Here is a 26,690-nt window from a genome sequence, read left to right on the forward strand (position 1 = left end):
CTATTAATCCCTCTGAGAAGCGGCTTAGGAAGCTACATATGTTTAGCTTGGAGAAGAAAAGGTTGAGAGATGGGGACATGAGAGCCCTGTTTAAATATTTAAAGGGATGTCACACTGAGGAGAAAGGGACAGACTTGTTTTCTGCTGCTCTAGAAACCAGGGCACAATGAAACCAGATTGAAATTTCAGGAAAGAAGATTCCACCTGAACATTGGGAAGAATGTCCCGAATGTCCTGGGAGTCTAGTGGAGCCTCCTTCTCGGGAGGTTTTTAAACACAGGCTGGATGGCCAACTATCAGGAGCACGTTGATTGGATTTTCCTCCTGGCAGAAGAGGCTGGACTGGATAGCCCTTGGGGTCTCTTCCAACTCTAGGATTCCGCCAAGGGGCTTCCAGATTTGAAAGGTTCCCAATCTGCCAATTCTCCTTCCCCTTTATCTCTCAAAAATGCATGCTCCCAGGACAGCACTTTGTCCCCAGTAAGAAAAACGAATAAAAGCACCCCAAGAGCCAAAACACGAAGCAAACACAAAGTGTGCTCCAAGGCTGTGCAAATGCTGCCGGAGCCCGGCCTTCAGCTCCTCACTATGCAGCTCAAAGGCCGACAGGTGAGATCCAAACACAGGCAGCCAAAGGGGCCAAGGCATCAGCATTTGGGAGCCTAAGTCAACCCAACCAGAAGAGAAAGGCAGGGAAGGTGGCCCATTGCCATAATCCCTTGCAGATGCAGTACGTGGAGCATAGAGAAGCACTTTCTGGAACCACATTGCCACCTAGCGCTGCCAATTTGAAACCGCTGGCTGCCTCCAGCTCCCTGGACAGAACTTTATGCAATATACCAGGGGTCCTCAAACTTTTAAAGCAGAGGGCCGGTCCACAATCCTTCAGACTGTGGAAGGGCCGAATTATCATTTGGAAGAGAAAAAAACCCAACAAATTCCTATGCACACTGCACATGTCTTATTTGTAGTGCAAAACAACAGCAATAACAATGAAAGAACAATACAATATTTAAAAATGAAAACAATTGTAACCAACATAAACCTATCAGGATTTCAATAGGAAGGGTGGGCCTGCTTCTGGCCAATGAGATAGTCAGGTTAATTAGGATTGTTGTTGTTGTTGTTGTGTGTCTTCAAGTCATTTCAGACTTTGGGCGAGCCTAAGTCCAAAATTATTTACAGTAGAGTCTCACTTATCCAACATAAACGGGCTGGCAGAACGTTGGATAAGCGAATATGTTGGATAATAAGGAGGGATTAAGGAAAAGCCTATTAAACATCAAATTAGGTTGTGATTTTACAAATTAAGCACCAAAACTTCATGTTATACAACAAATACAACAGAAAAAGTAGTTCATTACACATTAATGCTATGTAGTAATTACTGTATTTACGAATTTAGCACCAAAATATCACAATGCATTGAAAACATTGACTACAAAAATGCGTTGGATAATCCAGAACGTTGGGTAAGCGAGTGTTGGATAAGTGAGACTCTACTGTATTTATTCATTTACTACATTAATTTATTACATTTATATCCTGCCCTTCTCACCCCGAAGGGGACTCAGAACAGCTGTATGTACATACAGTATATTATATTATTAGCATAGCACAATATTAGCATTATATATTACTATATTGAACTATACCACTATACTGTAATATTATATGTAATATATATCATATAATTAATATTATTATATGGTATTATTAGTATTATATTGTATAACATTATAATATTATTATCAATATTATATATATATACAATATATTATATTATTTAAAATGATATAAAATATTATATTATAAAACTGAGGGCGGGGGCCAGGTAAAGGACCTTGGAGGGCCGCATCCAGCCCCCGGGCCTTAGTTTGGGGACCCCTGCAATATACGGTCAGTATTTGCTTCTTTTTCCCCCTGCTTGAAATTATTCTTATTGAAATACATGCAAGGATACTGTAGATTCCTTCTCAAGCAGAGAGTTGTCGTCTGGATTAAGTCACTTTATAGACACAGATGTTCCAATAGCACTATGTAACACAATTTTGGTTCCGGGGTTATAAATGTCATTTCCTAACTGGTTCTATCATTAAAACATGGGAAATGTTCATTAAACTGCAAAACTCTTGTTTTTGTGGGGCAATGTGCAGCACATTTTGCTCTAGTTTTTCCATGAATATCTCACCAAGTCTCAATCAATTCATCTTCAGATCCTCTGGCTGGCATCTTCAGAGCAACAGACACAGATGCAGGCGAAATGTCAGGAGAAAATGCCATACAGCCCGGAAATCACACAACACTACAATTCAACCTAGTTTGTGGCAGCCAAAAAAACCTTTATGGAGTAGGACAACTACTTTCAAAGTCAGGACCAAATACTTATAAAAAGGAAAGAAGACTTTCAAGCCAGGATCAAAGCATTTTTTCAAATTCTGTCTTGCTATATACAAAGTAATGCTGCTGTGGGTCCACACTCACAGCAGATCCCAAATGTACAGACCCAAACGCCTATCTGTACCCACAGGTTCTCCAAATTGAACTTGCTACAGATGTCAGTAATTTGCATAGGGTTGTGGAAAGTCTCCCTCTGTAGCAAAAGCATCGCATGCGCTTAAAAGCTATTTAGGCAAGGCTTTCAAGGGAGGAAGGAGTATGTGGATCCAAGCCACAAAAATGGAGCCTCCAGTGGTGCAGTGGGTTAAACCCTTGTGCCGGCAGGACTGCTGACCAAAAGGTCAGCGATTCAAATCTGGGGAGTGGGTTGAGCTCCCGTCTGTCAGCTCTAGCTTCCTATGCGGGGACATGAGAGAAGCCTCCCACAGGATGGTGAAACATCTGGGCGTCCCCTGGACAACGTCCTTGCAGACAGCCAGTTCTCTCAAACCAGAAGCGACTTGCAGTTTCTCAAATCGCTCCTGATACACATAAAAAGCCACGAAAATGACAGAAGCCAGAGGAAGTCTTCTCAAAAGAGATCACAGAGGATGCACTTTTTATAAACAATGCACACACATACTTTGACATCCTTCACCTACTGGTAACAATACTTCCAACTTTGCTCTTTTGCACTCTTGGACAATTTAATTAGTATATATATTGTCACTTTGCTTTCCTTATTGGCATTTTATCTGGATAAATGACCCTACAAATACATTTTAAGTTTTGTAATTTCTTATTACTTTTTTCCTCTGTATTTTTATGTGCACATACACACAATAACAGAATGTATACCTCTGGCAGGAAACACCGTTTTTTTCTTCTTTTTTGTATAGCACCACATACACTTGACAATATCATACAAATAATGATTATTATGACAACAACACTGTTGCAACCTTGGATTTTTCATCTTCATTTCATTTCTCAAGGTCTGAACTTTTGCTTATGCTTTGTGTGCCTTAAAGTCACACAACATATACTAAGGCAGACTGATCATACCAGAGTCAGACCATTCAAAGCCAAGACGAAATGTGTATCTACGCTGTAGAATGAATGCAGTTTGACACAGCTTTAACTGCCATGGTTCCATGTACAGTAGAGTCTCACTTATCCAACACTTGCTTATCCAACGTTCTGGATTATCCAACACATTTTTATAGTCAATGTTTTCAATACATCGTGATATTTTGGTGCTAAATTTGTAAATACAGTAATTACTACATAGCATTACTGTGCATTGAACTACTTTTTCTGTCAAATTTGTTGTATAACATGTTTGGTGCTTAATTTGTATAATCATAACCTAATTTGATGTTTAATAGGCTTTTCCTTAATCTCTCCTTATTATCCAACATATTCACTTATCCAACGTTCTGCCGGCCCGTTTACGTTGGATAAGCGAGACTCTACTGTATGGGATTGTGGGATTTATAGTATGGTGAGGTACCAGCACTTTGGGGCAGAAAAGGCTTAAGACCTTATAAAAATACAGTCTCCTTCTCTGGAGACTTTTAAGCAGAGGATGAGGGCTTGGATTGTGTCTACCTGCATGTCAGGAATGGGGAAGGATGGGATGTGGTTTTTCCAAATCCATGATACTATCTATATATATAAAAGAGTGATGGCATCACGGCGATGGACAAAACAACAAATCTACAGCCCCCCCAAACTCGAAAATTGGCAACGCAATCCATCATCCCCGCCTCCAGTAAGATACAACAAATTTACACATAAAATACTATCACAACACCAAAAAATGCCAAAACTAAGTACGCATGCGCAAAAACACCATGCTTCAACCCTTTATGGCGCTCGCGCGGCTCCAGTAAGATTTATAGGACAAACACAATCACAGGGCCACAAACGGCCAAAAACTGCAACAGGCGATGTGCGCCTGCGCGCACCCCCCATCCCTTCCCGCGCGCGCACACACACACCTCGCCTCAGAGCTGAAGGAAGGAAGGCAGGAAGGCCGATTCCTTGCTGGGCGCGGGATGGAGGAGGCCGCGCTGGGAGGCGTGTGGGCCTCACGTCGCTCTCTGCCCTCTCCCCCTCAATGTCCTCCCCCCTCAGGGCCCATGGAGGGCCCCGGTTGCCGTCCAGGCCCCCTCCTCCCGCCCCTCTCCCCTCCCCCCAATGCAAGGAAGGCCCCGCGGAGCCCCCCCCCCCCGCCTCACCCTCTCTCCTCCTTCTCCCTTCTCGGTTCTTCTCGGAGGTCTTCAAGCTCTTCAAGGTGAGGGGGGAAGAGGAGGGCACGGCCCTCGAGCAGGCCTGGACCTCCCCTCGAGTGGTTTGGGGCGCCAACCCCCGCCCTTCCCGGCCTCAGGGCCCTTCCTTTTCCCCCTCACCCGGTTAAACGGCTGATGGGGAAAAGGAAAGAGCCTCAGGCCAGGAAGGGTGGAAGTTGGCGCCCAAAACAAGTCAAGGGAAGGCCCCAGTTGGCCCAGGCTGAGCTTCCCCCTTTTCTGTTGTTGTTATTGTTGTTGTTGTTCTCACCCACAAATGACAACCCCTCCAATGCCTCAGAAGCCCCCCTTTTTCCCCTCTCAAACCCTATCGCCCTCACCTTTCCCTTCCCTGTAATAATTATTAATATAATAACTGATCATCAGTTAAGAATGTAATAATCACCAATAATAATACTAATTTATTATTAGTATAATACTGATAATCATTCGAGAACATAATAATTCATAATAATAGTCAGTTCTTATTATTATAACACTGACAATCATTCAACAATGTATTAACAAATCGTAATAATAGAAAATTATTATTATTATTATTATTATAGTAATAATCATTCACAAATTAATAATTATTATTATAACATTGATAATCATTCAACAATATAATAACAACTAATAATAAGTAGTTATTATTTTTATCACAATGATAATCATTCAAGACTATAATAATTATTATTGTTATAACAGAAGGCGCCTCATATAATCCACTTCTAAACAAATAATATCACATTATAAATATACACTAGAATCTCACTTATCCAACATAAACAAGCCGGCAGAACGTTGCATAAATAAATATGTTGGATAATAAGAAGGGATTCAGGAAAACCAATTACACATCGAATTAGGTCATCATTATACAAATTAAACACCAAAACATCATGTTATACAACAAATTTGGCACAAAAAGTAGTTCCATGCGCAGTAATGCTATGTAGTAATTACTGTATTTGCAAATTTACCACCAAAATATCACAATACATTAAAAACACTCACTCCAAAAACATTGACTATTAAAAGGCAGACTCCATTGCATAATCCAGAACATTGCATAAACGAATGTTGGGTGAGATTCTACTGTAATATGAAATAATTACTGTGGTACAATAATACACAACAATATCATCTCAGGACAGTAAATAAAGATCAACACTCTAAAAACACAGCTATTCCATCCAGGAAACAATCAGGGCCATCTAACACCTCCCACCAAAGGATTCCCCCCTTCACACAGGAAACCACCCACACTTTGAACCTACAAGGCCATTCCGTACTCATCACTCTCTCATCTCAGCACAGTAAATAAACAACAACAGTCTGAAAACACACAAATTCCATCCAGGAAACAATCAGGACCACCTAGCACCTCCCAACAAAGCATTCCCCCCCTCTAACACACGGAACCACCCAAGCTTTGAAACTACAAGGCCATTCCGTACTCTGGGGCCAATTTGCAATATATTAATATATATAATAATACAATACATATATAATACAATACATTGTATATACATATAATACTGCTAATAATATTATAATACACTACAATATAATACTAATAACAAAACAAAACAATATATATATATATATATATATATATATATTACTACTAATATTGTGAAATAGTCGTATATGTTATAGCGTAATATCCTATCATATGTCTTTAATGTAATAAATGAATAAATAATACTGTATAATTTTTGTTGACGGTCACAACAAAAATAAAACCCAATGTAGATTGACCAACATCACTAAAAAAAAGCCACAGCAACGCGTGGCCGGGCACAGCTAGTAATCTATAAGAGTCCAAAACACTTGGAGGGCCGAAGTTTGCCTATGTCTGATCCAGCACAACCAGCATAACACTGAGGCATAACCATTCATCCTGTGCCAACGTTGAGAGAACAGTCCCTGCTGAAGCAGAGCCCAGCAATCTCTAATTCAGTATTGAGTTCCAGCCCAAGCCTTAGGAACAGCCCACAAAAGTAAGAGGATGGAAACCATTCTTGGAGATGCCTCCAACACCAGAGACAACAGGAAGACATCCTGACCGGTGGCCATGAATCTACCTAACCCCTAACTTCATAGCTTTCCATGTTGATGATCACTGCCAGACAACATGCTCCACAAGAAGTCCATCCTTTCCCATATCCTGAATGCTGCACCATTCAACTTTTCCATCTCTACTTTTTCCATAACACAAACACCTTTGGGCACCTCTGTGTCAACCTTAAATAAATACTATCTATTTATTTCCCCCCTTACTCCCATTTTTGGATGATGACTGGTGGCCAAGGTTCAAGGTCCTGCTTTACTCTGAAATCCCTTTGAGGACCTTAGGCAAGTCGCACTCTCTCAGAATAAAACTTGCCTAGGACAGTAGAGGGATATTTAGTCTCTACAGTAGAGTAAAGCACAGTGTAGCCAGTGCTATACACGAGCTCATGTCAAGAAACAGGAGAGAAAATACACAGGATGCTCTTGCTGGGGGAGAAGCCTCATGGTGTTCCCTTCTCAAACAAAAAGGGCAAAAGAAACACTAAAGACTTTGGGAAGAAGGGGAAGAGTTCACGTCATGCAGACAGGAAGCAAAACACAGGAGTGACTTAGATCTTGGAAAAGGACGTATAAAAGGACACCTGCACCACAAGGTTGTTTGTCTGGAAGCTATTAACCCTTCCTTCCTCCCAGGGTATGTATCAAAATAGTTTTCATTTGGTTCAAATTATCATACAGAAATGAGATGCTGTAAACCAGGGGTCCTCAAACTTTTTAAGTGGAGGGCCGATTCATGGTCCCTCAGATTGTTGAGGGGCCGAATTAGCATTTGGAAAAAAAATACAAATTCCTATGCACACTGCTCATGTGTTATTTGTAGTGCAAAAAAAAATTAGCATTATATATTACTACTAGCTGTGCCCGGCCACGCGTTGCTGTGGCGAAGTATGGTGGTATGGAAGTAAAGTATTGAGGAATTAGGACTTTATTTTTGTTTTCTTTTTGTTGTATAAACCTAGAGGCGTGGATGATGGGTTGTGTTGTCAAATTTCGAGGTTGGGGGGCCTGTAGTTTTGTTGTTTTGTCAGTCGCCGTGATGCCATCACTCATTTATATTGCACTATACCATTATACCATAATATTATTAGTAATATTACATTTAATATTTAATATATAATTAATATTATTATATTATACAATATCATTATATTGTATTATTATTATTAGCCGCCCTGAGTCCGCTATTGGGTGAGAAGGGCGAGGTAGAACTACTGTAATAAATAAATATTATATTGTATTAAATTATTATCAATATTATATGTGTACACAATATATAATATTATTACCATATTATTCATTTACGATATTTCTTTTACAATATTAGTAAATGAAAGAACAATACAATATTTAAAAATAAAAACAATTTAAACCAACATACTATAAACTTATCAGGATTTCAGTGGGAAGTGAGCCTGCTTTTGGCCAATGAGATAGTCAAGTAGGATTGTCGTGTGCCTTCAAGTCATTTCAGACTTTGGGCGAGCCTCAATCTAAAACTGAGGGCGGGGGCCAGGTCAATGGCCTTGGAGGGCCGCATCCGGCCCCCGGGCCTTAGTTTGGGGACCCCTGCTGTAAACTAAAGAAGGGAGATGATGATGCTGATGCTGATGATGATGATGATGATGATGATTATTATTATTATTATTATTATTATTATTATTATTATTATTATTATGTTTATTTATATCCCACTTTATCTCTATTGAAAACCTAAACCTATCTGCTAAAACCTAACTGCTCTCACTTCCAAAAATTCAGCAATGGGATTTAAGTTATTGGAGACTAAATGAGAAATGGAACAGTTAAACATCTCCCTTTTTGTTTCAGAAAATAAAGGATGACCATGGTAACCTAAACCGCTAGGAAATATGTGGAGAAAGAGCTTTTCCTTAAACTCACAGAGAACGGCCTTACTTAACACAATAGTTCTATTCTGGTTTTAATATTTCTTCATGTTGCACATAAATAGCTTGCAACATTCATGACCTCAGGCTATTGTGATGGCCACTGGTTTAGCACATTTTTTAAAAATCACCAAAACGTCATTGATCAATGTCCAGATGTGCAGTGGTGGGGGAAAATGGTGACTTCTTCCTCTTTCTGAGGAAGTAAAACATTGGATCCCCAGATCCTTTGGGGAACAAAAAAGGAGACGTTTGCTGGCACTTTCTCACAGAGCCTCCACCAAAGGAGAGGAAATTGGGAGTCAGGAGCACATTTGTTCCATCTGGCAGGTGGGTCCTCACAAGCCCCTTGAATAATGCAAAGAGAGTGCTTTTCATCAGTGGAAAATGTCAATTCCATAGGGGCAAATTGGAAGCTTTGCACTGAGCAGACAAGAAGAGGTATGCTGTTCAACTGTAGGATGAGGGAAGCCAGATTGCACGTATGTGAAAAGGACTTCAAGATTTCACTGGAACATATACTGCACCTGAACAGAGAGTGGGATAAAACATTAATAAAGCTCCTTTCAGTCACATAAACAGAGCCATCATTTCCAAATCACACGTAGCAGGAAACTCACTTTATTCTGGATTACTGTGTCCAGCTCTGCATGCCAACCTTCGAGAAATATAAAAACAAACTAGAAGAAGGGCCAGATGAGAGCCACATACCAGAAAGACAAGGCTGAAAGAACCATCTATGTTCAGTTCATCCTAGAAAAGGGAAAGATGTGGAAGGACATGAAAGCACTGTGCAGACCTAGAAAAGAGCAAAGGCTTGTCCTCTGTTGTCCTGTGGGACCAAGGCAGATCTAATGGGCCAATATGATAGACTAGGAAGAGGAAAGATCTTGTGAACAAGAGCAGTGAACAGTGGAGGACCTCTAAAGAAATCTTGTTAAGGAAATCTAGGGGAAGGTTGCCATGTCAGAGTCACCTGGAGGCACATAACTTGAAAACCCACATGGTACAATGGTTTGAGTGTTGGACTACAAGTCCAGAAGACCAGGGTTCAATCCATGCTCCGTTGTGGATCCCACCTGGGTGAGCTTGGACAAGCCTCACACTCTCGGCCTCAGAAGAAAATGTGGTCAACATAAATTGCTGCAAAGGATGCAGAACTGCTTAAGCCACCAACAAGGGAGGCTTTGTAGGGAAATGAGGTGGAGGAACAGACAAGGGCTAAGAAAATTCAAGCTTCCTAGCCAAGCGCCTTGGAAGCAGAATCTTTTTTGGAAGGCATTGCATAATCCAAGGCAATGCAATGCATTCGGAAGGGGGGGGGGGGCTCAAAGAGTCACGCAGAACAGGAACCAAGTTCTCCATCTCCCACATGGAAGGAGGAAGCCAAAGAGACCAAAAGGGGGGGGGGGACATTTCCAAGTCAACAGCTCCAAATGCAGTTATTATAAGTGCCATTAAAATAAAGCAGGGCAATCAGACAACATTTTGAAAACTAGAAGGTGTCCGCATCTGGATTCAGCATTGTGATCTCCCAGAGCACATACTATAGAATTTTTTACAAAAATAAACATGTCTCGGATTCACAGCTATGAGCAGAGCAGGATGCAGGTAGAAACACACGTCCAATCCAGACCAGAGTCAATAGAGATGGGACACAAGGCAGTTTGTAGAAAATCCCTAACCTGAGGTCAGCTGCACAAAGTGACTTTTCACAAGCAGAAGGTGTTTGCATAACTCCTAGAACCTCTGTTGTACACCTTCCATGAAGGCAGGGCACAAGAAAAGTGGCATTAAACCCAAAGTTCGTCCGCTGTTTGCTCCACAGAAGCATGAGAGCTGCTAGCAACCTGCCCAACACCAAAGGCCCTCACCTGAACTACACAGTTGAGATTTGGGGTGCTTATTCACAAGGTTAGATAAGACCAGGTTGTCAATGCTATGTAAGTCCAGTCCTTCATTCCTAACCACTGATGCCTACAGCCAGCCTGATTTGAGGGCTGGGTGAAGGCTCTGCGATACCAGAATTCAAATCCCTCCTTGGCCATGAAAGCCCACCAGGGGAACTTTGGCAAATCTCTCTCTCTCAGCCTCAGAGGAAGGCAGTAGCAAAGCTCCCCTGAATAAATCCTGCTAAGAAAACCTAAGATGCAGTTGGTTACCCTGCATCAGAGTCACTTGGAGGCACATAGCACGGGAATCAGTTTGGTTCAATTATCACAGTGTTGGACTAGGACTCTGAAGTTCAAAGTTCAGCTCCCCCTTGGCCATAGAAACCCACTGGAGGATCTTGGGTAAGTTCCATCTCTCGACCTTAGAGGAAGACAATAGATGTAAACCTCCCCTGAATACATCTTGGTAAGGAAACATTGAAGAGGATCACTGTAAGTCAGAGTTGCTTGGGGAAACATAATTTGGATGTCCACATGGTGCAGTGGTTTGAGTGTGGAATTAGGAGTCCAGAAGACCAGGGTTCAAATCCATGTTCAGCTATGGATATCACCTGGGTGAGCTCTAGCAAGTCTCACTCTCTGCCTCAGAGGAAGGCAAGAGAAAGCTCCCCTAAATAAATCTTGCCAAGAAACCCTAGAAGAGGGTTGTGGTAAGTAGGAGTTGCCCTACAGACCCATAACAACAAGTTCCTCATAAGAACAACAAAGAGAAGAGAAGCTGCCTTGTCCGGCTCAAACATAACCAAACACTAAGAACTCCTGCAGAAACCTTTTAGCTGCCAATATAAGATGCCTCATGGGGAGAGCCCAGAGAAAGTAAGCCAGCCAGCTGGAACATCTGCAGTTTGTTTCCTCTGGCTGGAAAGAGACGGCCTAGTTTCACATACATTACACACACCTCTTTCAAATCTACTGGGCCAGCCACTAGCATCTCATTCAGCTAAGGGAACCACTTCCAAAACGAAGCACAAGTTGCAAGGGGTCCAGGCAGAATGGTGCCGTCTGGATGCAAGAAGATCCTGTCTTCTTCCAGATCCAGGGCCAGCAGGATGGGCCTCTAAAAAGGCAAGCCTGAGGAGCTTCAAGAGCAGGGCCTGCCTGGGCAGTCATCCACAGGAGTCATTTTTCCCTGTACCAAGTGAGTCACCGGAGTGAGTTCATGGGGCTTGCCGCCTACACTTTCCAGGGCTGCTCTTCTTGGGGGCTGGGCTGCCAGTCTCTGGACAAAACTGCTGCCGATGAAGACAGAGACAGCCAGGCTCCCAGATCTCTTCTGACCTGGCTCTGGGATCAAGCTTTTGGAGAACTTTGCAGTGCAATAATAGATGTCTAATAAGTATAATGACCTCGGAATGGCTTTAGACCACGGTTTTTTGGATGCCGTGATCTTCAACTGTTGTAATGTTTTAAATTTTCCTGTTTTAAATTTTTTTAAATATTTAATATTTTAAGTTTTAGTTTTATATGTGTTTTGGGGCATCAAATTGTGCTGTGAGTAAGCCACCTTGAGTCCCCTTCGGGGTGAGAAAGGGGGGGTATAAATAGGGCAAATAAATAATAAATAAATAGTTGGAAGAGACCTTCAGGAGCCAGTCCAACTCCTTTCTGAGCCCCCCCCTCCCCCGAAAGATGCCCATCCAACCGCTGCTTAAGACTTCTAGAGAAGGAGACTTCAATGTAATCCCAGGAGCAAATTCCACTGTTGAAGCATTCCTGCCATTAGGAAGTTCTTCCTAATGTTTCAATGAAATCTTTTTCTGCAATTTGCATCCATGGCCCCATTGTGTTCCAGTCTCTGCAGCAGCAGAAAACAAGCTTTCGTCCTTCTCAATGAGATATCCTTTCTAACATTTTAACATGGCTCTCCTGTTCTTAGCCTTCTTTTCTCCAGGATAAACATACTCCAGGCTAAATTGACCAACTCAGAATAGAGTGGGATTAGGGACTTCCCTTGACCTAGAATATGCAGGTTCCCAGATTTTGTCTTAACTCTTTTCCCAGTCAGGCAACAATCGATACTCAAGGCCTGGCATCCAAGGCCAGTCTGTCTGTTCAGGTGTTGAAACAGAGCCAGACTGGGAGGCTTTAGAAACTGCTTCTGTCTCTCATGAAATAAAACTCAAAAACAGGTTTCTCCAGGTTGCCCGGTAAAGAGCTCTTCAAGAGCCCTGTCATGTCCCTTATAAAGCAGGCCAGCTCCTCTCATCTGAGTCAGCTCACACGCTGGGGCCAGGGTTTTTTTCCTCCCAACATTTTATTGAATTAACAGAAGGGATAAAGTATTAGACATTGCAGGCTATCAAACTGCAAGGAGTGTATGCAAACATAGTTACCTTACATCTCAGGTTTCATTGCTACCTTTGTCCTGCCAAGAGAATGTTAAAAAGGTTGTGTCAAAACCTCCAATTTCGCTAAGCAGGTGTGCTAGTGTTTTTCTCCCTTCATTAGAGAGTAATCACTACTTCTATAACCACACAAAATGTTTCAGAAAGTTAAGCTAAACATACTCCTTTCTATGGTTTCCAATCAGTCACCAGTGTTCCCAGCTTACAGGTAAGGAACTGAAGTAAAGAGGTGGTAGCTAACATGACCTGGGAAAGCCATGCACAACTCTCCTCTCCTCCACTGGTTCACAACCATCTGGTCTGGGCACCCCATTCACCTGAGCCAAGAGCAGAGAACCTTGGGTCCTCTGGGTGTTCAAGATGGCCATCCACACCATCCCTTCCCAATGGCCATGGTGGTTGGGGCTTCCCATTCAAAGAGTCCTGACAAAGGGATTGCTACCTACTAAGGTAGCAATCCCATTGCCACATTGGCCAAGAGAATTGTGAAAGCCTTGGATGGCCTGGCCCAAGTGATATGAAGGGATGCATTCTCCTGTATAAACCAAGCTTTAGGAGACATCCTTCACCATATCACCTACACAAAGAAGGAAAACATCCCCAAAATCTTGGGTTAATGTTCAAGGACAGAAGCAGTAGCTTATATCACAAAGTAGAATACGACTGGTCCAATGTGCTATAAATCAAACATGAGTTATGAGGTCTGAGATCTCACCAAGTTTCCTTCATCTTATCAGCTCAAAAATCAACTTTCGAAAAGATTTTTCAGCTCACGACAAAGGGCTGTGGATTTGTATTTGAAAGGCGTTGGAGAATTCTCTGCGGTTATCAAAGAACAGGAACACATTATATAAATACCCTGGATGGAGCTGTGAACTTGTGATAAGACTTAAGAGGGAGCACTTCAAAAATAAATGCATGATGTGGCATCACATGATAGTCCTCCTAAAAAGAGTGTGAGCCTGCCCTGAAGGGACAAAGTCCACAGATGGAGGAGAGATGGACCATGGCTCTTCCTCCTGTCCACTAGCATGCTGACCACAACCATGGCATCCACTTGTTATGCCACATTATTAAAAGCATCCAAAAATAGAAAAGGCATGAGACAGTGACTCAAATGAACAATGGAACAATGCAAGTCAAAAGCCACATCCAGTTTTTTCAGCACTAGGAAAGCGCTGAAATAAGGATGGTCATTACAGCAGTCCAGGCTGCAAGTCAGAAGAGAGAGCACTGTGTGTGTGGTCATCAGAGCCTTATGGGTCAGGAGTTGATGCCAAGGCATTGTACATGTATTTCCTTTGGCTCTGGGCAAGTGATGGTGAAGAGACTTTTTAGAGCCCCTCCCCCACCCCGTTATCTACTTATTCATTCCCTATAACCACTGAATGAGACAACGAGCACAAGAAGAAAGCCTTGGTTTGCTCTTCACACAGGCCTCATGCCTCTGGGCAAACAAATGTGCCTCACAATTAGACATGATGCAGGACAATGATGTGCAATACTGTGAAAAGCACTTAGAGCTAGGGGAAAGCAGGGAAAGAGGTCAAAACCAGTATGCTGTTGAAGAAAGCCCATGCGGGTCAGTGATGTGAGTGCTGAGCAGGACTCAAGGAGACCAGACTTCAAATCCCTGCTCAGCCATGGAAACCCACTAAGTGGCATTGGATAAACCCTTCTCCCAACCTCAGAGGAAGCCAATCACAAGCTTCCCTAAAGAATTCTGCCAAGAAAATCTAGGTAGAGTCACTTTAAGATCACCATAAGTCGGAAATGGCATGATGCATGCAGTTACATATGCCACGCCATACCAGGGGACCAAAAGATTTTCTTTTCTCAAAAAGTGAAGGGAGATAGACCTAGGCTTCATGTCTGAAGTCAAGGAGCTTCCCATCAGCACCTAAGAGCCAAGACACAATCCGCACAAAGAGATCAGCATCTTTATTGTTTCCCCCATAGGCATAACAGGTGAGTTCCTTTCTTTGTCCCTTACCTGCCTAATAATTCAAACTTCTGTGTGTGATAACGTCAACAGTGTCTGCCTTTCCCCAAGTCATTTATGAACACATTGAACTGGTCTTGGAAAGTTTCTTCCATAGGTCTCAACCGCACACAGCCAAAAAAGAAAGATAGCTATATGGCCCTCCATGTAACTCAAGGCCATCACAAAACACTTTGACAGCAAAATGACTCTGAAAGGCCTATGGTCATTTCCCTCTCAGTACTTAGAGGAAATGCCCGTGATTTTCTGTCCATTCGCCTGAACACTCACCAAAATCACATCCTCTTCAAGCACTCTATATACTGTGTTTTGAGGACACTGGGCGAACTTCAGGTTTATTAGACATATTTTGGATTTTAAAAATAACCCAAGTTCTATTAGTCAGAGCCAGATACAAAAGATAGACACACATAACACATCCCCCTCCTCCCCAATGCATACTGGTCAAGAAAAAAGTGCTGTGGTCTGAATGCTGGACTTGGATGCTGGAAGGCCAAGCAGGCAGCCTTGGGCAAGTCACATTTCTTCAGAGGAAGACAAGGGCAAACCTCCTCTAAATAACAAATTTTGCCAAGAAACCCCTAAGGGTGCCAACGTCAGAGAAAATGACAACCATTGATCAACAAATAATATACATTCAGTGCCTTTAGAAAAAGGAAGGGTGTAATTGGTAGGCTAGGTGGCTGTCATAATAATAACCTTCCACCACCACAGAAGGAATCCCATGGTTTCATAAGATTTCCCATTTTGAACACCACACACATGCCTCTGAAATGCTAGATTGCTAGGGGAGAAATTCCTCTGTGCCAAACAATAATATATCACATGGGTACACGGATAAACTCCATATTGCCAAGTGGTTCTAGGTAAGACAATTTATATGAGGCAGAACTGCAAGAACTTAAACCATTTCTAGCAAAGCACGGTTGGCATCCTGTCAGACACGAGTAGGATTGATGAATTCAATCAAATGTAGAATGGTCACCCAATAAAAGGGTAATTCCCACTGATTCCGTGGATCTACTTTAGTTAGGACTAGCAACAGAATTCAGGCCAAAAACAATGACCTCTCAATCTCTGAGGATGTCTGCCACAGATGTGGGCGAAACATTAGGAGAGAATGCTTCTGGAACATGGCCATACAGCCTGGAAAACTCACAACAACCCAACATTGACACATTTAACACTGAGCATTTCATAAAGGTATGGTTCAAATTTAAACTTTTTAAAACAATTGATCTTTCCAGCAGCCAAGAGTCAGATACTTCCCCCAAAAAGCAGACAGGAAGGTGGGATTTGCAGAGATGCAAAGCAATGAGGGACCAGCTCACAGGTTGCGCTTTTTGCTACCCCAAGCCAACTCCTTTTCGCCATACAGCTCATGATAGCCTAAAACATTAAGACAAGGTTGACTGGCAATCTGGAAGTGCAGCATTAACCCAAACCCAATTTCTGATGCTGCGGAATAGAAAGCATCACACTTTTCTCGCAGGATGACGTGACCAAGAACTAAAGTATGGTTCTCCTCTGAGCCTCAGAGTGCCAGAAACAACACAGCTCCCTTGTTCCTGATAAGATCATCCCTTGGAACCGATTCAGGAGGCAACCGGCAGAGTCCTGAAAGAAACAGAGGCAGCCTGGTTCTCTGAACTGGCCATGGGGTGGACTGCGGTGTCAGGGCAAGAAGCCTGTGGAGAGGGTACTCCTTTCATGGGGGGACAGGGACCCTCAGAGGGAAGAAGGATTCTCTGGTTGCATCCATGAAGAACTGCTGGAAACACGTAGGAGAGGGAACAGGGACTTTGGAAACTTGCTTTCCCGAACCAAAGAGCAGTCACTGTTGGCTTCCTTGGCTAATCCCACTGTCCCATGGGAAGTGCCCCCTCAGCATACCCTGCAAAATCACTGGATCTCTGAAGAGGCCAGCCACAGATACAGGTGAAACGTCAGGAGGGAATGCTACTGGAACATGGCCATACAGCTGGAAAACTCACAGCAACCCATTGATTCCGGCCATGAAAGCCTTTGACAACACAAAGTCACCAGAGGTTTGCTTTATCTATTCATAGATCATTCTAAGTCAAGCATGGGCAAACTTTGGCCCTCCAGGTGTTTATGCTGTTAGGAATTGTGGGAATTGAAGTCCAAAACACCTGGAGGGCCAAAGTTGGCCCATGCCTGTTCTAAGTTATCTATGTATCACCACTCACGGTTCTGAAGGAAATGCATGACAAATAACAGCACAATGGACATAACAGCACAACGTAAACCTTTTCAAAACACATCAAAATATGTCTTTGAACACTTTTTAAAAGGTCTAAAAACAACCCAAACAAAACAGAGCCATTTCAAATATCAAAGGCCATGTGGAACAGCGGGGTTTTCACTAATGCTTGCCAGAAGCCCCAAGCAAGACAGAGGCAGGAAGGGTTTTATGATTCAACGGTATATCCTTGGGGAAAGGACTCTAGGTAACTCACATCAATGATAAACACTTTTACATAGTAAACAAATCGATCTGTTATAACAGTTCTGTCTGAAAAACAGTTTAAAACCATTTAAAATATCAGGGCAAATAAAAATACACTCTTGCCCTCTTGAAAGACCCTTCTGCAACAACCAGATAACAGCCCACATCCTGTCTACATAAGAAGTAATTGACCCATGGATGGAAGGAGAGCAGAAAGGGAACATCCATAAAATCCTGTGGGAGTTTCCACAGCCGGGGAATACAAGCTGGAGTCTCCTGCTTCCTCAACAGTTGGGTGTGTGAAGGCCGATGTATGGAGAGGAAGGCCTTCCTCTGCACCCAAGAGGCCTTTGGGACAGGATCAAGGAGATGGGGAACTGCAGGGATCCACAGAATCCAGTGGCTTCCCAGTTTGGAAGACTGGGCAGGAGGAGAGAGGGAAGCAAGGAGAGGACAGCCTTGCAACTCAACGTTCCCTCGTCCCAATTTCTTCTGAGGATTGTCTGTAGTAATTTCCTGGATCTGCACAAAGATGATCTAAAAACTGGGCCATGGTTTTTAAAGGCAATCTTATGGTTTCAAGGACAAATATGATCCTCTATGGGGAAAGAAAGAAGGGAACAGAAGAGAAAACTCTTTTTTCTGTCAGAACTATCTCTTCTAGCAAGCCTACCTAGTCAATTTTAAACTGTGACATTTAAATGTGCGTTTTATTTGTATTAGATTTTAACCTCTGTACTATGTATTTTGTTGTTTGTCATTTAATACTGTATATGTATTTTATGGTATGTATCTTATGGTAGAAGCTCCCAGTAGCGCAGTGGGTTAAACCACTGAGGTGCTGAACTTGCTGACCGAAAGGTCAGCCGTTCGAATCCAGGGAGCAGGGTGAGCTCCCGCTATTAGCCCCAGCTTCTACCGACCTAGCAGTTCAGAAACATGCAAATGTGAGTAGATCTGGTGGGAAGGTAATGGCCCTCCATGGAGTCATGCCGGCCACATGATTTTGGAAGCATCTGCGGACAATGCCAGCTCTTCGGCTTAGAAATGGAGATGAGCACCGCCCACAAATCAGACATAAATAGACATAATATCAAGGGGAAACTTTTACCTTTTCTATCTTATGGTAATATGCTTTTACTGTGTTGTGCCCCACCTTGAGCTGTAATAATTGTTGTTGTTACTTTCCGATATGTCTCAGAATGAAGGAGAAACCTGTTTCAGTGGAGAGAAGATTTCAGCTGGTGTTTGTGAGTTATTTATGGTCTGAGTCTGGAAAGGTTTTACATTGTTTGCCTTCTCCACCCCCCTGACATGCTGTCCTGAAAGGGAGGACAGAAGTGTCTTGGCAAATAAATTAAATAAAATGCCAGAAAATACCTAAGGATATTTTTAAGTGAGACAGAGAATGCCAGGAAAAACCTCTCTCTATATTGAACTACCTAAAGAAGCTCTGAAAGTGGATGCCAGCCCAACATCTTGCGGCAGCAAGTTCCACATTCAATCCCCTGTCTCAGAGACCTGCAGGTCCATGCCAAAAACGGGGAGCAGGGGACCCTGGAAGACAAGAAAGAGAAGCCAGGGGAAGGAGGCTCCTATCATTGTCTTCCCAAAGAACAAAATGGGGAAGAGGGGATCTACCGTGCTCCCCTGAAAATAAGACAGTGTCTTACATTCATTTTTGCTCCCAAAGATGCACTAGGTCTTATTTTCAGGGGATGTCTTATTTTCCATGAAGAATTCACATTTATTGTTGAACAAAAAAATGAACATTTATTATATACTGTACAGTAGTTGTCATCACAAACCAGCATAACCAGACAAACTGTGAATCCTATCAGGAATTTCTTGTGACTACCATTATTTCCATGTACAGCAATCTATGTTACATACATTTACCGATCCTGCATGCTCTGGTGTTCTGTTTGGCGGGCATGCTTCCAAACAAAAACTTTGCTAGGTCTTACTTTTGGAGGAGGCCTTATATTTAGCAATTCAGCAAAACCTCTACTAGGTCTTATTTTCAGGGGATGTCTTATTTTCGGGGAAACAGGGTAGAAGGAAAAATAAGGTAACTTGTTTTGGCCTTCAGTGCACCCAGGTTGGCCTCTCCTGTCCTCAAATGGGGACATGAAGGAAGGGGCATTAGTATTATTCCCTCCCCCCCCCCCCCCCCCAAAATGAGATTCTAAGCAGCTCATTTTTTTTTCGTGTCAGGAGCAACTGGAGTTGCTTCTGGAGAGAATTGGCCGTCTGCAAGAACGTTGCCCAGGAGACGCCCGGATTTTTTTATATATATATATGTTTTTATCATCCTTGTGGGAGGCTTCTCTCATTTCCCCGCATGGAACTGGAGCTGATAGAGGAAGCTCATCCGCGCTCTCCCCGGGTGGGATTCGAACCTGGCAGCCTTCAGGTCAGCAACCCAACCTTCAAGTCACAAGGCTTTTATCCCCTAGGCCACCAGAGGCTCCTAAGCAGCTCATCGTTTAAAAGAAAAATGCAAGTAAAAACACCTTGAGAATATCTTATTAAAACAATTCCATTTCGATATTTACCATTTGTGTGTGTTTTTATTTGCATTATTTTTTAAGTTGCAGCCTGCCTTGGGTCCCAATCCGTGGGAGAAAGTGAGGGGATGATTAGGATGAGGATGAAGATGAGGTGGATGCTTCACCTCCACAAAAGAATAAAATGCAATATAAAAAGACCCAAAGCTTTTTATATTGGCTGAGAGGAGACATGAAGGCTATGTATAAATATGTGAGGGAAAGTCATAAGGAGGAGGGAGCATGCTTGTTTTCTGCTGCCCTGGAGACTAGGACGCAATGGAACAATGGCTTCAAACTACAGGAAAAGAAGGAGATTCTACCTGAACATCAGGAAGAACTTCCTGACTGTGAGAGAGGAAGAACTGTTCAGCAGTGGAACTCTCTGCCCTGGAGGGAGTGTGGGTGGAGGCTCCTTCTTTGGAGGCTTTCAAACAGATGGCTATCTGTTGGGGGTGTTTTGAATGCGATTTTCCTGCTTCTTGGCAGAATGAGGTTAAACTGAATGGCCAACAAGGTTTCTTCCAACTCTAGGATTCTATGATTCTATGCATCACACCCTTGGCTCACGTTCAGCCAGATATCTTACTATCTATCGTCAAGCCATGGTTATATTACTTTCCTCCATTCAGACATTAGACTGTTATTACTGCAGCCTAGATTTGTATTGGCCTTTTTAGCTGCCACATCACACTAGGAGGTCATGTTCAGCTTAGGGTCCACTAAGACTCCTATATCCCCTTTGCACGGACTGTTTTCAAGGCCATCCTCTATCTCTATAGATGTATATAGATATAGAAGGTTCAATTATTCTATCTAAAGTATAATACCTTAGAATCGCATTGGCCTTTTCTGCTGCTGCATCGCACCCTTGGCTCACGTTCAGCCATATAGCTTACTATTGTCAAGCCATGGCTATATTTATTTATTTAAAGTATTTATACCCTGCCCTTCTCAGCCCAAAGGGGACTCGGAGCAGCTTACAGAACACACATACAGCAAACACTCAATGGCAATTATACAATTAACAAGGACAGACAACACAAACAGAGGTAAAGGCAGCTTTTCCCATCTTATTTCTGATATATTGGAAGCTGTGCTCAACTCCAGCCACCAGGGGGGGGGGGGGGGGGGGGGGGGGCTTTGTATATTGCTTTCCTCCATCCAGACAGTGGACTACTCTAATGATCACATTAGCCTTTTTAGCTGCTGCATCACACCCTTGGCTCACGTTCAGCCATATATCTTACTATCATCAAGCCATAGCTATATTATTTTCCTCCATCCAGACATTACACCAGGCATGGGCAAACTTCGGCCTTCCGGCTGTCAGGAATTGTAGGAGTTGAAGTCCAATACACATGAAGGGTCGAAGTTTGCCCATGCCTCCATTAAACATTGATGCAGCCTAGAATAATTGCATTGGCCTTTTCCGCTGCTGCATCACACCCTTGGCTCAGGTTCAGTCATAGATATCACTACCGTCAAGCCATGGCTATATGACTTTCCTCCATTCAGACACTAGACTCCTCTGGAAGCAGCCTAGAATAATCGCATTGGCCTTTTTAGCTGCTGCATCACACTATGGCCGCATTTTCAGCTTGGGGTCCATGAAGACTCCATCCAGGCATTATACTCTTATTGATGCTGCCTAGAATCATCGCATTGGCCTTTTCCGCTGCTGCATCATACCCTTGGCTTACATTCAGCCATATATCTTATTATCATCAAGCCATGGCTCTATTGCTTTCCTCCATTCAGACACTAGACTCCTCTGGATAAAGCCTAGAATCGCATTAGCCTTTTTAGCTGCCGCATCACACTATGGCCTCATGTTCAGCTTTGGGTTTCATGAAGACTCAATCCAGGCATTAAACTCTTATTGATGCAACTTAGGATAATCGAATTGGCCTTTTCTGCTGCTGCATCACACCCTTGGCTCACGTTCAACCATATACAGTAGAGTCTCACTTATCCAAGCTAAACTGGCCGGCAAAAGCTTGGATAAGCGAATATCTTGGATAATATGGAGCCTTTTTAGCTGCCGCATCACACTATGGGCTCATGTTCAGCTTGGGGTCTACTAGACTCTTCTTGATGCAGCCTAGAATCATCGCATTGGCCTTTTCCACTGCTGCATCACACCCTTGGCTCACATTCAGCCATATATCTCATTATCATCAAGCCATGGCTCTATTGCTTTCCTCCATTCAGACACTAGACTCCTCTGGATAAAGCCTAGAATCGCATTAGCCTTTTTAGCTGCCGCATCACACTATGGGCTCGTGTTCAGCTTGGGATCTACTAGACTCTTCTTGATGCAGCCTAGAATCATCGCATTGGCCTTTTCCGCCGCTGCATCACACCCTCGGCTCACATTCAGCCATATATCTTACTATCATCAAGCCATGGCTCTATTGCTTTCCTCCATTCAGACACTAGATTCCTCTAGACAAAGCCTAGAATCGCATTAGCCTTTTTAGCTGCCACATCACACTATGGGCTCATGTTCAGCTTGGAGTCTACTACTCTTCTTGATGCAGCCTAGAATCATCGCATTGGCCTTTTCCGCTGCTGCATCACACCCTTGGCTCACATTCAGCCATATATCTCATTATCATCAAGCCATGGCTATATGACTTTCCTCCATTCAGACACTAGACACCTCTGGAAGCAGCCTAGAATAATCGCATTGGCCCTTTTAGATGCCACATCACACTATGGCCTCATTTTCAGCATGAAGTCCATTAAGTCTATGAAGACTCTATCCAGGCATTAAACTCTTCTTGATGCAGCCTAGAATCATCGCATTGGCCTTTTCCGCCGCTGCATCACACCCTCGGCTCACATTCAGCCATATATCTATGGGCTCGTGTTCAACTTGGGGTCTACTAGACTCTTCTTGATGCAGCCTAGAATCATCGCATTGGCCTTTTCCGCCGCTGCATCCCACCCTTGGCTCACATTCAGCCATATATCTTACTATCATCAAGCCATGGCTCTATTGCTTTCCTCCATTCAGACACTAGACTCCTCTGGATAAAGACTGGAATCGCATTAGCCTTTTTAGCTGCCGCATCACACTATGGGCTCGTGTTCAGCTTGGGATCTACTAGACTCTTCTTGATGCAGCCTAGAATCATCGCATTGGCCTTTTCCGCCGCTGCATCACACCCTCGGCTCACATTCAGCCATATATCTTACTATCATCAAGCCATGGCTATATGACTTTCCTCCATTCAGACACTAGACACCTCTGGAAGCAGCCTAGAATAATCGCATTGGCCCTTTTAGATGCCACATCACACTATGGCCTCATTTTCAGCATGAAGTCCATTAAGTCCATGAAGACTCTATCCAGGCATTAAACTCTTCTTGATGCAGCCTAGAATCATCGCATTGGCCTTTTCCGCCGCTGCATCACACCCTCGGCTCACATTCAGCCATATATCTATGGGCTCGTGTTCAACTTGGGGTCTACTAGACTCTTCTTGATGCAGCCTAGAATCATCGCATTGGCCTTTTCCGCTGCGGCATCACACCCTCGGCTCACATTCAGCCATCTATTTTACTATCCTCAAGCCATGGCTACGTTACTTTCGCCCACCCTGTCAGTAGAGGTAACGGGCAGTAATGGTTCGGGGTCCTGCCAGGGCGCGTGAGGGGCGAGATAGAAGGGTGTGGCGAGGGGCTGAGGGCCAGACTGGGCTTCCTTCCCTCTCCCCTTCCCTCGGCCTCCTTCTCACCGGAGGGTGGGCCCCAGGCAGGCCGTGTCGGTGCTGTCCACCTCCCGCAGGATGCGCTCGTGCTCGGCCGACGCCTCCAGGCTCTCCCCCGCCGAGGACGACGCCATCGGGGCCCGAGGCGCGGCCGGCAAGCCTCCGTCTGAGGGAAACCAAACCAGGCTCCGGCCGGGCCTAGGCCGCGCCCCTTCGCCTGCCCGTAGCAATGGCAACCGCCACGCCCCTGGCGACGCCCACGACGCCGCCGCCGCGAAGCCTGACGGGAAGCGTAGTCCGGAAGTATACCGCCGTCTAACGGGAGGCGGGGGGGGGGGAAGAAAGGAGGAGCGGGCTGCGCGCGCATCGCAACCTCGCCTCGCCTGGGCTCCCTTCCGGCTCGGGTCTCCTCTGCGGCTGCGCTCTCCTCGGCGACCAGGAGGTGGCGCGCGAAGCCACGCTATCCATTCCCGTTTGTTGTTATTGCTGCTGCAGCTGCCTCGTTGCCTGTCATGGTTTGCAAGGAGACTCTAGGTGTGTTAACTGGGAAATCTTGTTACCAGGTGTGTGTGTGCAGCGGAATCAGTAGTGTCCAGTTACCACCATGTGCAAAAGACTCAGACCAGGCAGAGGAATTGAAGGAACAAAAGGAAACTTTACTTGTTGAGTTGAAGTCAAATAAACAGTTCAGCAATCATACAATGTCCTTGTAGTTGCATAGGATCAATAACCAATCAATCAGCATTCAATATATATACAGCATAGCATATTTAAATCAGCTACTTGACCGTAGCTATTAGAGAGCCTGTCCTTTTCCTGTGCTCTCCCAGCAAGCTCAAATCCCAACTGACAAACTCAGCCATCTGCCATCAAACCGATACATTGTTTGAGGCGTGGCTTGCCTCTGCAAAAAGATCAGCTCCCTTTTTGCAGAGCTCTTTCTTTGCAAGGATTTCTTTACACACACACATATAGCAATTTGGCGCAATAAATCTTACCTGTCTGAACGCATGGCAATGAAAAGCAGGATGGATGGTCTCCATTTTCATAGACAGCTTCATGGCTCCCTCCTCTACCTTGGCTTAGGGAATTAATAATGATGGGTCTGCTGTTGTTATATATGGTATTCCTTATGATGTGTTGCTTTCCTCTTATACTTATCTAAAACAGTGGTTCCCAAACTTATTTGGCCTGCCGCCCTCTTTCCAGAAAAAACATGACTCAGCGGGCCCTGGAAAGGGGCGTGGCTAAGAGGGGTGGGCGTGGCTCCTGCTCAAGGGGGCGGGGCTGAGCCTCTCCCCTAGTCCAAGATGCAGGGCTGGGAGGGGAGGTGGGAGGGGCCACAAATGGGCGGCCAGGACTGGGATGGGCGGAGTTACGAGCTCTGAGGCAGGGCTGAGCTTCTATCCCTGTCCTGGACACAGGGGGCGGGGCTAGAGGAGCGGGGCGGGGCCTCTTCCCAAGTGCCTGACAGGGCTGAGCCTCTATACCCTGACCCCGTGTTCTAACAAGTGCCTCAGGGGAGGTATACAGAGGCTCAGCCCTGTCTCGCACTCTTGGGAAGAAGCCCCACCCCTAGCCCCACTCTTTAGTCCTAAAAGGCCTCTCAGAAGAGGTATAGAGGCTCAGCCCTGTCTTGGGCTCTTGGGAAGAGGCCCCGCCTCCTTCCCTAGCTCCGCCCTCTGTGTCCCAGCAAGCGCCTCAGGAGAGGTATACAGAGGCTCAGCCCTGTCTCAGGCTCTTGGGAAGAAGCCACACCCACTCCTCTAGCCCCACCATTTAGACCTAAAAGGCCTCTCAGGAGAGGTATAGAGTCTCAGCCCTGTCTCCGGCACTTGGGAAGAGGCCGCGCCCCCTTCCCTAGCCCCGCCCTTTAGTCCTAAAAGGCCTCTCAGGAGAGGTATAGAGGCTCAGCCCTGTCTCGGGCTCTTGGGAAGAAGCCACACCCACTCCTCTAGCCCCACCGTTTAGTCCTAAAAGGCCTCTCAGGAGAGGTATAGAGGCCCAGCCCTGTCTCAGGCTCTTGGGAAGAGGCTGCGCCCCCTTCCCTAGCCCCGCCCTTTAGTCCTAAAAGGCCTCTCAGGAGAGGTATAGAGGCTCAGCCCTGTCTCGGGCTCTTGGGAAGAAGCCACACCCACTCCTCTAGCCCCACCGTTTAGTCCTAAAAGGCCTCTCAGGAGAGGTATAGAGGCTCAGCCCTGTCTCAGGCTCTTGGGAAGAGGCCCCGCCCCCTTCCCTAGCTCCGCCCTCTGTGTCCCAGCAAGCGCCTCAGGAGAGGTATAGAGTCTCAGCCCTGTCTCAGGCTCTTGGGAAGAAGCCACACCCACTCCTCTAGCCCTACCGTTTAGTCCTAAAACGCCTCTCAGGAGAGGTATAGAGGCCCAGCCCTATCTCCGGCACTTGGGAAGAGGCCCCGCCCCCGCCCCAGCCCCGCCCTTTAGTCCTAAAAGGCCTCTCAGGAGAGGTATAGAGGCTCAGCCCTATCTCCGGCACTTGGGAAGAGGCCGCGCCCCCGCCCCAGCCCTGCCCTTTAGTCCTAAAAGGCCTCTCAGGAGAGGTATAGAGGCCCAGCCCTATCTCCGGCACTTGGGAGGAGGCCCCGCCTCTGCCCCAGCCCTGCCCTTTAGTCCCAAAAGGCCTCTCAGGAGAGGTATAGAGGCCCAGCCCTGTCTCCGGCACTTGGGAGGAGGCCCCGCCCCCGCCCCAGCCCCGCCCTTTAGTCCTAAAAGGCCTCTCAGGAGAGGTATAGAGGCTCAGCCCTGTCTCCGGCACTTGGGAGGAGGCCCCGCCCCCGCCCCAGCCCTGCCCTTTAGTCCTAAAAGGCCTCTCAGGAGAGGTATAGAGGCTCAGCCCTGTCTCCGGCACTTGGGAGGAGGCCCCTCCCCCGCCCCAGCCCTTGTCAGGACCCAGGCAGCAGAGCACCAATAACCATACACAGAGGCCAGAATCTATCTAATATATTTATTAAGGAAATATGTAAAGTTAATAAAAGCAAGC

At 44.9% G+C, this 26,690-nt stretch overlaps 1 protein-coding gene across 2 annotated transcripts in view; it reads right to left on the reverse strand.

Annotated features, from left to right (window-relative positions):
- The window catches only part of exoc6b (exocyst complex component 6B), a 268,475-nt gene extending 244,526 nt beyond the window's left edge, over positions 1 to 23,949 (reverse strand). The window contains exon 1 of one of the 2 annotated variants that reach the window (XM_062982314.1): positions 23,721 to 23,949. In XM_062982314.1, coding sequence (XP_062838384.1) covers positions 23,721 to 23,827 — 107 coding nt within the window. In that variant the 5' untranslated portion in view covers positions 23,828 to 23,949. The remainder of the gene's footprint in view (positions 1 to 23,720) is intronic. The other variant, XM_062982315.1, reaches the window with a different exon arrangement.
- Between the last annotated feature and the right edge of the window lie 2,741 nt (positions 23,950 to 26,690).

Source organism: Anolis carolinensis, chromosome 5, assembly GCF_035594765.1.
Source record: "Anolis carolinensis isolate JA03-04 chromosome 5, rAnoCar3.1.pri, whole genome shotgun sequence".
In the NCBI taxonomy this organism is placed as follows: Eukaryota; Metazoa; Chordata; class Lepidosauria; order Squamata; family Dactyloidae; genus Anolis; species Anolis carolinensis.